Source organism: Triticum urartu, chromosome 5 (assembly GCF_003073215.2).
Source record: "Triticum urartu cultivar G1812 chromosome 5, Tu2.1, whole genome shotgun sequence".
NCBI lineage: Eukaryota > Viridiplantae > Streptophyta > Magnoliopsida > Poales > Poaceae > Triticum > Triticum urartu.
The window spans coordinates 40,591,914-40,604,223 of record NC_053026.1 but is presented as its reverse complement, the minus strand read 5'-3'; the positions used below and the strand labels follow the sequence as shown (position 1 = coordinate 40,604,223).

Below are 12,310 nucleotides of genomic sequence, written 5' to 3'. Positions count from 1 at the left end.
GCGCTCGATAGTTCGACTCGTTTAAGCTCGTGCTCGTTAGTTAATGAAACAAGCCGAACAATATTTTTTGCTCATTAAGATTAACGAGCTTAACAAGCGAGCAAATGAGTTTCACAAGCTAACTCGCTTAGCTCGCTATTTTTCAAAACTTGACATGAGAGCCCTAGTTCAAATTAGCCCACTAACAAAAGAGTTGTTAGTTAGCCCAGCCTAGGGGCCTACCAGCCCAGCCCACTTCGGCACTTCTTCTAGACCTAGGAGCTAGCCGCCAGAAGACCATAGAGTCAACCAGGAGCCAGCCACCAGGAACCAAACGTCCTTATTTAATTTATGTTGTTGTGAATTTTGATGGAATCATGAGATTCTTCTATGTTGTTTATTACCTTAACGTTCTTGTTTAATTTAATTCTATTGTGAATTTTTTATGGGATCATTGTTAGAGTTGTGTCGAATATTGTGTACACGGTAGGTTATAGTTGGACTCTGAGTAGTATTGTGTTTACATAGGATATGGAGTCGTGTCCTAGTAGGACACTTGTATCCTAGGCCTCTCATATATAGCGGGGTAGACACACGATGTAACCTATGCCAGCATAATAGCACAGGCGCGCAAGGGGGAGCCGGCGGCGTGTGCTGGCGCCCGGGTGGCCGGTGTGCGGTATTGTGACGGTGTCACGGGGAGGAGCGCCCATAGTGAGGCCCCAGGGATGTAGCCATATCGGTGAACCTCGTTAACAAATCTCGGTGTCGTGCTCGTGTGATTGCTTGGTCCTCGGATGATCGACGGTATGCCTCGAATTTATGCTAACAATCATGGAATTCTTCTTTGTTGTTTATTTCCTTAACGAGCACTCGTGAACACTCATGAGCATAACGAGCCCATTACTAACCAAGCCGAACAGAGGTTTTAGCTTGTTAATATTAATGAGCTTAATGATAACGAGCTGAACGAGCCGAGCGACTCGTTCATCCAGCCCTAGCTATAACAAGCTTCATTTGTAAAAAGAAAAAAGAAGTTGTCAACTTCTAATCTTCTAATCCAACCAGCAGTCGTGAAGAACGCGCAGACGGAGTCATGAAGAATGCTCAGAGCGAGTCGTGAACAATACCCAAAGCCACCATCCACGTACCATTACCATATTAGAGGAGAAGGTAAGGATCGTAACCGCAGCTGCCGCCACAATTTTGGCCAGTGGCCGATTGTGAAAGACGTGCATGCATGCTCCACATCTCTAATACACTGAAGAATGATGTGTGTGTTGGTTTAGTACGCCACCATTACCATTTGGAGGAGAAGAATAATGATCAACCAGCCTGTGGAATGAACCGCGTTGTTGCCTTCCTATTTTGTTGAGCACACATCACATGCATCCGCCTATGGATGTTCAGTACGCCACAATCCAAGTAGAGAATTTCTTCTAGCAGTGAGGCACCAGCTCATCGATCTGGCTGTACCAGGTAAAGAAATAGTAGTACTAGTATGACCTAGGACAACATCAGTTTCCATGATACATGTATAGGAGTAGTGTCATACTCATGTTGCATCGCACTCACACGACCTAGGACAACATCAGTTTTCATGCTACATGTAGTGATAAAAAATATATTTTATTGTTCATGATAGATCTAGTGATTTATATATTTGCTAGCTAGTGTGGATGTTCCGACGACCCAGGAGAACATCAGTTTAATTTCATGATACATGTAGCTAGGAGTGGTGATAAAAAAACACATTTATTCTTCATGATCAATGTAGTAGTCATACGAATTTGCTAGCTAGCGTGGATAATGATCAACCAGCAAATTTGCTAGGAGTGGTGATAATGGTCAACCGGCCTGTGGAATGAATCGCGTTGTTGCCTTCCTATTTTGTTGAGCACACATCACATGCATGCATCCGCATATGGATGCTGAGTACGCTACAATCCACCATCAGCAGAAGATAACAAGGATCGTAACCGCACCTGCCGCCACCATTTTGGACAGTGGCCGGTTGTGAAAGACCGTGCATGCGTGCTCCACATCTATAATACACTGAAGAATTATGTGTATTTTGGTTTAGTACGCCACCATTACCGTTTGGAGGAGAAGAAGATAATGATCAGCCAGCCTGTGGAAATGAATCGCGTTGTTGCCTTCCTATTTTGTTGAGCACACATCACATGCATGCATCCGCCTATGGATGTTCAGTACGCTACAATCCACCATCAGCTAGCAGCTTATTTCCAACTACAGAGAATTTCTACCACGGCTAAATCAGTCTACCCGCGTACAGTCACCGATGACAGGAGGCTGGCTGCCACCGATCGATGCTATAAATACCCCCTGCCCGAGCTGCATCCCGTCTCCAACATAACACACACTGACAGAGGCACAGAGGTGTACAATGGGGTCGGGAAACGCAATCAAGGTCCTCCAAGCGGCGGTGCTGCTTCTGGTGGTCTGTGGCGGGTCGGCGTCCGTACCGGCGACGCCCTCGGGCAACCATCCCGCGATTCCGGCCTCGGATGCTGGCCATGGTGCTGCCTTCGAGGGACAGGCAGCCGGAGGTAAGCATGCATGCCACGCTGTTACGTTACGTTCATATATATATATAGAGTAGTTTTCATCTCATGGTAGATCTGATGTAGTGATATAAATTTGCAAGCTAGTGTGGATGTTCACACGACCTAGGACAACATCAGTTTTCTGGATACTTGCAGTGATAAAAAATATATTTTTATTGTTCATGATAGATCTAGTGATATATATATTTGCTAGCTAGTGTGGATATTCCTACGACCTAGGAGAACGTCAGTTTAATTTCATGATACATGTTGGAGTGGTGATAAAAAAAAGAACATTTATTGTTCATGATCGATGTAGTAGTGGTACAAATTTGCTAGCTAGCGTGGATGTTCCTACGACCCTAGGAGAAGATCAATTTTCATGACACATGTACTAGTGATAAAAAAGGAAAAACGTTCACTGTTCATGATAGACGTACTAGTGATATAAATTTGCTAGCTAGCATGGATGTTCCTGCATGCGACCTAGGAGAAGATCAATTTTCATGACACATGTGCTAGTGATTAAAAAAACACTTGTTGTTCATGATAGATGTTCGTTTGACCTAGGAGAAGATCAATTTTCATGACACATGTATTAGTAGTGATAAAAAAAATTGTTTGTCGTTCATGATAGATGTAGCAGTGATGTAAATTTGCTTGCTAGCATGGATGTTCCTGCGACCTAGGAGAAGATCAATTTTCATGACACATGTACTAGTGATAAAAAAGGAAAGACATTCACTGTTCATGATAGATGTAGTAGTGATATAAATTTGCTAGCTTGTGTGGATGTTCATACGACCTAGGAGAACATCAGTTTTCATGATACACATATCAGAGTAGTGATAAATTTTTTTTATTGTTCATGATATATGTGGTAGTGATATAAATTTGCTAACTAGTGGTGGATGCTCATACGATCTAGGAGATTTTTTTGTCATGATATATGTAGTGATAAAGAAACAACATTTTATTGTTCATGATAGATGTATATAGTGATATAAATTTGGTGGCATGGATGTTTAAAATTAAAACGGTAGGACTTAAGACAAGTTTAATAGGAATTGATCCGCGATGGAGGGAGTGGCCTAGGATGGCAATTTTCATACGATCTTTGATGAAATTTGTCAATTTATAAATAAAAAAGTTTATCTAAGTCAAGCTTGTTAAGTTTATAGGAAAATATAAATCAATTTAGACAAAACCCATAGGAAAATATAAATCAGTTTATAGGAAAATAAAAATATATATTATGAGAAGCAACGTTCATGATATTTATTTTTATTTTGCAAAGAAGAAAAAACATCGTTCATGACAGTGATATTGACTTCGTAGCTAGTGTAGATGTTGATATTTTTCTTTGTATGGTCAGATTCAAAATGGTTTGACTTGAAGAAAAGTTTAATAGGCATTATTATGTTTAATATAAACTTAATTAGTGTTCAGCACCGTTCTATCTCTGGATGAAGCGAGTATGGCGAGGTGCTTACTTTATTAGGTTATTAATACTCTATAAGGGATGCGGATGAATTAACTTAGGCTAACTTATCCTCATATGCGTTTTGCAGTTGCGAATCCCCAGATCTTGGCTGTCGACTTCCAGGTGGGAGCCGACTCGTACGAGGCATCTTTCCAGAGCTTGCACGTGGCCTTACAGGCGAACACAGTGCCCGTGGAAGGGCACTATATCCTACCGAAAGAAACTCCCAAGCCTCAGATGTGGATCAACCTGACTCTCAAAGGCGAAGCGGCAAGGCCACCTGCCCTGTTGTTGAGATCCGATAATGTCTATCTCCTCGGCTTCATTGCCGCAGATGGAACAGCGTTCTGCACCAAGGGCAAAAAGAAGATCTTCCCGGTCGATTGCACGGAGCTGCCCTTCGAGGACAGCTATGGAGGTCTCACTAACAGACGTGAGAAGGAGGATCTTAACGGGCTACTGGAGGCGGTGAGTCTCGGGAAGTCGGAGGCCCAAGCCGCAGCAGATGCACTCGCGCGGTTCAAGCATGGAACGACCTCGCCTGAGGTGGCTAGGAAATCTTTGCTCGCCTTCACACTGATGATACCCGAGGCGCAGCGCTTCCACTCCATCGGCAACAAAATGAAGACTGACTGGCTAAAATCAAGCCACCTCACGGAGGATCAGGTAAAGCTCATTTTTGTGTGGCGGGTTCTCTCGGTCCTTTGGTGCCGTGGGGACAACCCCCCTGATGGCGAATGGAGCAAAGCCAAGGACAAGCTCAAGGCTCTCAATATCAAGAGCCGAGCTGACGTGTCGCGAGCCCTCGACATGGTCAAGAACGAGGGCCGCTGCTCCGACCTCAGGAAAGAGAAGCCACCCGCATGAGTTTGTGGAACACTGGGTCGTATTGATGATGTAACACGACTAGCATTTGCCTACCTGCGTGGTTAATACTAAAATAAAATAAAGTACTCCATGTGTGTGCGTGTCTGTACACTGGGTCATCATGTAAAGCATGAAATGATTGAGAGAAAAACTTGTGTTCATTGATTCCCAATAGTGGGTATCTAAACAAGGGTTGATGCCTGTTGAAGGCATCGTTAAAATGAGAAGCGCCTGTAATAGGCGTCACTTTACATTAGCCTGCATGCACCTTATCACACGTCGGTGTCTCCTGGCCGGATGCGGTGGCTAGCTCAATTCTGTGGCTGAAAGGTTCTGTCCATGGCCACTTCCTCCTGTCTGCCTACTCTGGCGTGCACCAATCCTATGTGGCCAAGGCACGCACGCCCCTTTCCCTTCCTCACTCTGAATTCCTTCCTTGTTTTAAGCACTTTTACCCTGTTCGATTGATTCATGGCATGCCTGAAACCTGAGTGTGAATGTTTGCAATTTAATTCACAGAAAATCAAAAGGCGAACTCACAAGGGGGGTCAATTTCAAACCTCTACTGATACATATGGGCAGCTTACAACACTGTTAACCGATTAGACAAAGATGAGATACCAGTATACGATGATCAATCCGAATGAGCTCGAGATAACTCTACTATTGATGTTGTGTTTTATGTCTGGTAATAGCTAGAAATATTTACATCTATTGTCTGAGTAGTTTCATTTGATGGAAATATCCAATGTGGCATTGACATACTTGATGTACTGTGGCTGCTATTGAAGCTCTTGCGGTGAATAATTACAGAGATGAAACGCGGATGCAGGACATGCATAAATCTATTTTTTGGTATAAAATCTTCCTTGGCTAAAGTTTTTGTTGGAGAAGTTAATTGATATAGTTCTTCGATATGTTGAAGAAATTATGTTATGCCATACTTCCTCCTGACAAATCCCCTTTTTTCGTCAAGGTGTCAAATTCGTCTTCGACAAAGATTAGTTCAATGTTCTGATGAGGAGTTTTGAAGGGGCAGAACAAAGCGCGGCGTGGGAGCCGAACCGGTAGACCAAACCAAGATTGAATTATCCCCCGAAATTGTAGGACACCAGAATGTACTGGCTCTGAAATTTCTGAAAACATTATTATATGTACAAACAGGGTCAAATCGGTACCTAAAATTTTGGTTAAAAATACAGGTATTCGCAAATCGTGCTAAGGAAAAACAGGATGCGCTAATTTTCACGGCATAACACTAATCCACTTTAGCAGAAACCCGTTCCTTTTTATTTGCACATGTCATATTCTTTCCGTCAATTACGGTATGTGCTTCACCATATATTTATGTGCGGATTGTTCAGATTTTAGTCCAAACTTCTATGCCCGGGTAGCTACTTGATCTCCTTTCTATTTTGCTATATCAGGAACAACTGTACTTTTAAGATGTTTCCAGGATTTAGGTCAGCCCAAATTATTTTTTACTTAAAAAATTATAATGGATGGAGCACCATTTTAAGAGAGAACAAATAATTATTTCGTTCTATGACGTATACACGCATTCATGTTTTGGTTTCCATTTATATTTTTCACAATATCGTGTTTTTTCGGCCTTGACGGTAGTATGGACCACTGGAAGAACAAGACCAATTTTACTTTGCTCATGTTAATTGTGGGCAATTCAATTATGCAACCGCTCTGTTGAGAATAAGAGAACCAATCATGCCATTTCTGATTTGTTCATGTAGCAACATGGTTTATTTTGCTCCTCTTTATTTCTCAACAAATCTGCATGTTCCTCATTTTCTGGATAACGAATCACACTAATTGCACTCCTTTACCATCAATAAGCATAAGTTCTTGACTTGTGATTTTCTTCTCACTGTTATATGTCGCTGAACTGTTCAATGAGATGTCAATGTAGCATATGCCACTGTTTTGTTAAGTGTTGAGTTGTAGCTAGTAGATAGTTTGTGATAGTACTCGCCGACGGATCGATCAGTTAACAATCTGTTGCACACTCACACTATTGGACATTTGGAGTGCACACTCACACTATTGGACATTTGGAGTGCACACTTCCATATCCACATACGGATGAGTGCAACGTGATAGCAGCTAGCCTGGAGCTAGCTCTCACCTCTTCAGGAGTACGTGTCATTACTATGCATGTGCTATGTTGTGAAAGAGATCTTTAGATGGTACTAGCATGATTTTTTTTTCAGATCCTCCGTTTGAAAAGTGAAGAAGCAGGTAGCCTGACATGACATCAGAAATTGGATCTTAGGTTCAACATAAGTGAATGTAATAGATTTTTTCATTATTTTATATTTCCAAAATCTGATTTCTTCAAAATAGCCAGAAAATTTGTAGCGAGGTAAAGGTATCTCTTGCGACAGTGGCGTCTCCTCACCGACAAGCGCCCACCACCCGTCCCGGACCTCCCTCGTGACCAAATTGACGCCGACCCTGGCCTGGGCCTCAACTAATCTGCTTATTTATTTATTTATTTATTTATTTATTTATTTTGTAACTCTTCAGAGAAATATCACCACCATTATTATTTGTATGCATTTGCTGGTTAGAATTTCCAATCGTGTAATATCCATGCATCATGCTCTTAGCCAAGTACTGAAATTCTACTGGTTGTCGTTTGTCAATGTATGCTTTATGTTTTCCTATATGTTTTATCAGATTTATACAATAGAAAGAAGAACGGAAAGGTGTGGCTGCACTCGGGTGTGCTACACCCAAGTTTACGAAAAACCGAAAAACACATGCATATATGTGAAATACAACTAGCATGCAGAAGGCACCGCCGCACGGCGCCCCAGCTTAGCCCACCATTAGCAACTTGTTGTTGCTCATATTTGTTATTGACAGTTTATCATGTTTTGGTAAGTGAAGTAAGAATAATATAGTAAATAATATGGATCATCTAGTTGATTATAGGACTTGGTTGCATGCAGGATAAACAAAGAAGTACAATGAAGTGCTGATTTAAGAGAGTAATACTGTGTAGCTACATGGTGTAGCAGCGAGGCAATATATATTCATAAAAAATACAGCATTAGCCCATTCGGCAGATAGGCCTTTATTTCACATCAATGATTTTTTTAGAGCTCCTTGTTATTTGTGGATGAAATTTTGCATGTCCCTAAAACATTTGATCATACTTGATGTCGTAAAATCTTGGGATCACCTTTGACTAGAGATACCCTAGTGAGGTGGAAAAGAAATCCTTTATCGATCCATGCTTTGAGTTCGTGCTATCCTCTTGAGAATTCAGTGTCAATCGTTTCTTTTTCTTTTTCTGAAAGTAGATAGACTAGTGCCAGCTGTTTAGTTCAATCTTCGATCGAAAGTGATCTCTCTCTTGTTCTTGCGTGAGCATGGGATTCCCCAACCGACGATGAGCTACATTTCTTAGAAACCTCTTTGTTCTATCTTTACGGGTCTAACTAGAAATAGGTTAGAATAACACATACCATCACTACCTTGGATTTAGCGCTACTCAATACCGCGCGGGACATCTTGGATCTGCTCAGCCTTAGGTTTTTTTCCCTAGCAACCCAGCCTTCAGTTAATTAGGTTTATTTTTTCTTTTTTGAAACCGAGACGCAAGGTTTGCCTCACCTCATTAATTAAAAGAGGGGGCTAAATCCAAGGTTTGTCCTGGTTGAAATACGACATTATCTCTCTGATCCCTAAGGTGTCGGGGGCGTCGGATATCCAATAATTCCATCCTATCACAATGATCAATGTGATATTTCGGATTCTTGCTAAATGGTACACCAATTTGGGCGGCCCTTCTAGCCTCCCAGATTACCCACCCGAACCAGTCCGCGTTCATTAAGGGTCGGTATATCCTCGATGGGATCTTGGTACTCATGAAGTTCTTCATGAAGTCAAAAATAAGCATCTTAAAGTGGTCTTCTTCAAGATTGACTTCCATAAGGTCCTTCCTTCGGGAGATGTTAGATAGGAAGGGTTTTGACCTCCACTGGATAACACGGGTGATGCAGCTTGTGATGAGCGTCTGCTCGACCGTTAACATCAATGGGAAGGTAGGCACCTTCTTCCAAACGGCGCAAGGGGTGCGCCAAGGGGACCCGCTATCCCCCTTCCTATTCAACTTAGTAGTTGATGCCCTCGCGGCAATCCTAGACTTGGCCAAACGGGCAGGACATATTAAGGACATTTGCCCTCACCTGCTCGCGGGAGGGGGGCTCACTCACCTCCAATACGCGGATGACATGATCTTGATGGTAGAAGGATCGGATGCAGACATCCAACACCTCAAGTTCTTGTTGTTATCCTTCTAGGAGATGTCCGGCCTGACGATCAACTTCAACAAGAGTGAGGTGATAGTCTTGGGGTACCCCGAGGAGGAGAAGCGGCGAATTTCCAACTGGCTTAACTGCCGGTTAGGTTCCTTCCCGATGACTTACCTGGGTATGACCATTAGTGAAACCCATATATTAGGAAAAGACCTTCGACCAACCGTGTCCAAGGTCCAATATCAGGTGGAGCCATGGCAAGGGAGATGGCTCTCCAAGGCAGCTTGGGTCATCCTCATCAACTCTTCGATGATCAGCTTGCTTATGTACCTCATGGGATTCTATAGTTCGAACGAATCCCTTCATCAAGATATAGGAAAGTACCAGTCCAGATTCTTCTGGGCCGGAAAAGATAATAAGCAGAAGTACCACATGGTGAAATGGGCGGAGATCTGCAAACCTAAGGACCAAGGGGGCCTGGGCATCATCTCATCCAAACAGATGAACATTGCTCTCTTGTCCAAGTGGCTATGGGGATCGCCTCGGGGGAGGGCAGGCTCTGGTTGGATATGATCAACACAAAATACTTGCGTGGCTAGGGCTTAGCATTTGCACAGGGATCTGGAAGCTCCCAGTTCTAGCAAACAATTATTCAGCTATTGCCGGTCCTCCGCATCGGTTCTTCCATCTCGGTTGGTGCTGGGACCTCCACCTTTTTTTGGTTAGATTGATGGTCCGGTCCTCAACCTTTCGCCATCCGGTTTCAACCATGTTCAACATATGTGCGAATCCAAACCTCACTATCGCCGCCACTCTACATGACCTAGGCGGCATCACATTTAGGCGTACCTTCGGTCCCATAGAACGGGACCTCTGGATGACCTTATCGCCTGTGTGGCTCTTCACACCCCCATCGCTAGGGCCAGATTCATCGCGGTGGGACCTCGAGCCGTTAGGACGATTCTCCGCTAGATCTCTCTATCGGGATCATCATGCCCACCCCGGGCCCAATAGAGCTTAACCTCCTTTGGGAGATTAAGCTTCCCTTGAAGATTAGGATCTTCATGTGGGAATTAGTGAGGGGTCGCCTACCCTCCGGGGCGGAGGTGCTTAAGCGCAACAGCCCGTCTGACGGACTATGCCCCCTCTGTTAGGTCCATAAGGACTCGAACCATATCTTCTTAAGGTGCCCGCGACGAGATTTTTGGGGAGCTGCCTTCGGGAGACGGTGGGTGGCAGTTGGTGCCATGACAACCTTCCGGATATGTTCACGGAGGTGCTCACATTTCCTACAACTGAGAGCCCCTCCTTATGGGCATTGGTGAGGGCGCTATTGTGGGCATTATGGAATGTCCGTAATAAACTGGTGATCGAACATATTATCCCACCATGTGTGACTGACGCCGTTTACAAACTGTGTGGGTTTCTACAACTCTGGAGGCCACTTAGCAAGTGACAAGACCGCACCTTCATTGACAAGATGATCGCCGCGCTCCGCTCCCTCGCGTCTCGTCTCGTGCCGCCGTTGCCACCGCCTCTTTTGCCACCTCTTTTGGAGGCAGATTAGATTCCATATTATGCTTTTGGGGCTTGTTGTGCTGATCCCCTAGCAATACTTTCGTATTCCATACTTATCTCTATGTGTATGTTGTAGCCTGCTTGTCGGAACTTTGCTACGGTTTGCCTGTGTTGTGGTCGTTGCTTTATAATATAAAGCTGGGAAACCCTTTTTCGTAAATTAAAAGAGGGAACAATAACAGCCTTTAGATCTTCAGACCGACAGAGGTCGATACAATAGGATTACTCTCCTGGAATGAAGGTCTTTAGATCCCAGCCCGTCATGTTCTCCCGCCGTGTTTTTTCTTTTGGGAGCGACCCTTCTTTATTTCTCCTTTACGTGTACACCTCGTATACTGATAACCCACAAGTGTAGGGGATCGCAACAGCTTTCGAGGGTAGAGTATTCAACCCAAATTTATTGATTTGACACAAGGGGAGCCAAAGAATATTCTCAAGTATTAGCAGCTGAGTTGTCAATTCAACCACACCTGGATAACTTAATATCTGCAGCAAAGTATTTAGTAGCAAAGTAATATGATAGTAGTGGTAACGCTAACAAAAGTAACAGAAGCAAAAGTAATATTTTTGGTATTTTGGAGTGATTGTAACAGTAGCAACGGGAAAGTAAATAAGCGAGAACCAGTATATGGAAAGCTCGTAGGCATCGGATCGGTGATGGATAATTATGTCGGATGCGGTTCATCATGTAACAGTCATAACATAGGGTGACACAGAACTAGCTCCAATTCATCAATGTAATGTAGGCATGTATTCCGAATATAGTCATACGTGCTTCTGGAAAAGAACTTGCATGCCATCTTTTATCCTACCCTCCCGTGGCAGCAGGGTCCTAACGGAAACTGAGGGATATTAAGGCCTCCTTTTAATAGAGAACCGGAACAAAGCATTAGCACATAGTGAATACATGAACTCCTCAAACTATGGTCATCACCGGGAGTGGTCCCGATTATTGTCACTTCGAGGTTGCCGGATCATAACACATAGTAGGTGATTATAGACTTGCAAGATAGGATCAAGAACACACATATATTCATGAAAACATAATAGGTTCAGATCTGAAATCATGGCACTCGGGCCCTAGTGACAAGCATTAAGCATAGCAAAGTCATAGCAACATCAATCTCAGAACATAGTGGATACTAGGGATCAAACCCTAACAAAACTAACTCGATTACATGATAAATCTCATCCAACCCATCACCGTCCAGCAAGCCTACAATGGAATTACTCACGCACGGTGGTGAGCATCATGAAATTGGTGATGGAGGATGGTTGATGATGATGACGGCGACGAATCCCCCTCTCCGGAGCCCCGAACGGACTCTAGATCAGCCCTCCCGAGAGGTTTTAGGGTTTGGCGGCGGCTCCGTATCGTAAAACGCGATGATTTCTTCTCCTTGATTTTTTCTCCCCGAAAGCAAATATATAGAGTTGGAGTTGGCGTTGGAGGAGCCTCAGGGGGCCCACGAGGTAGGGGGTGCGCCCTAGGGGGGGTGCCCCCCACCCTCGTGGACAGGTGGTGGGCCCCCTGGCCTTCATCATTTGCAATGATT

The 12,310-nt window shown here is 43.7% G+C and overlaps 1 protein-coding gene across 1 annotated transcript; it reads left to right on the top strand.

Annotated features, from left to right (window-relative positions):
• Positions 1-2,351: 2,351 nt before the first annotated feature.
• Positions 2,352-5,203, top strand: LOC125555568. Its single transcript, XM_048718477.1, has 2 exons — positions 2,352-2,549; positions 4,118-5,203. Exons 1-2 carry the CDS (start codon positions 2,387-2,389, stop codon positions 4,894-4,896), a joined length of 942 nt encoding a protein of 313 aa, XP_048574434.1. The 5' UTR covers positions 2,352-2,386; the 3' UTR covers positions 4,897-5,203.
• Positions 5,204-12,310: the final 7,107 nt, after the last annotated feature.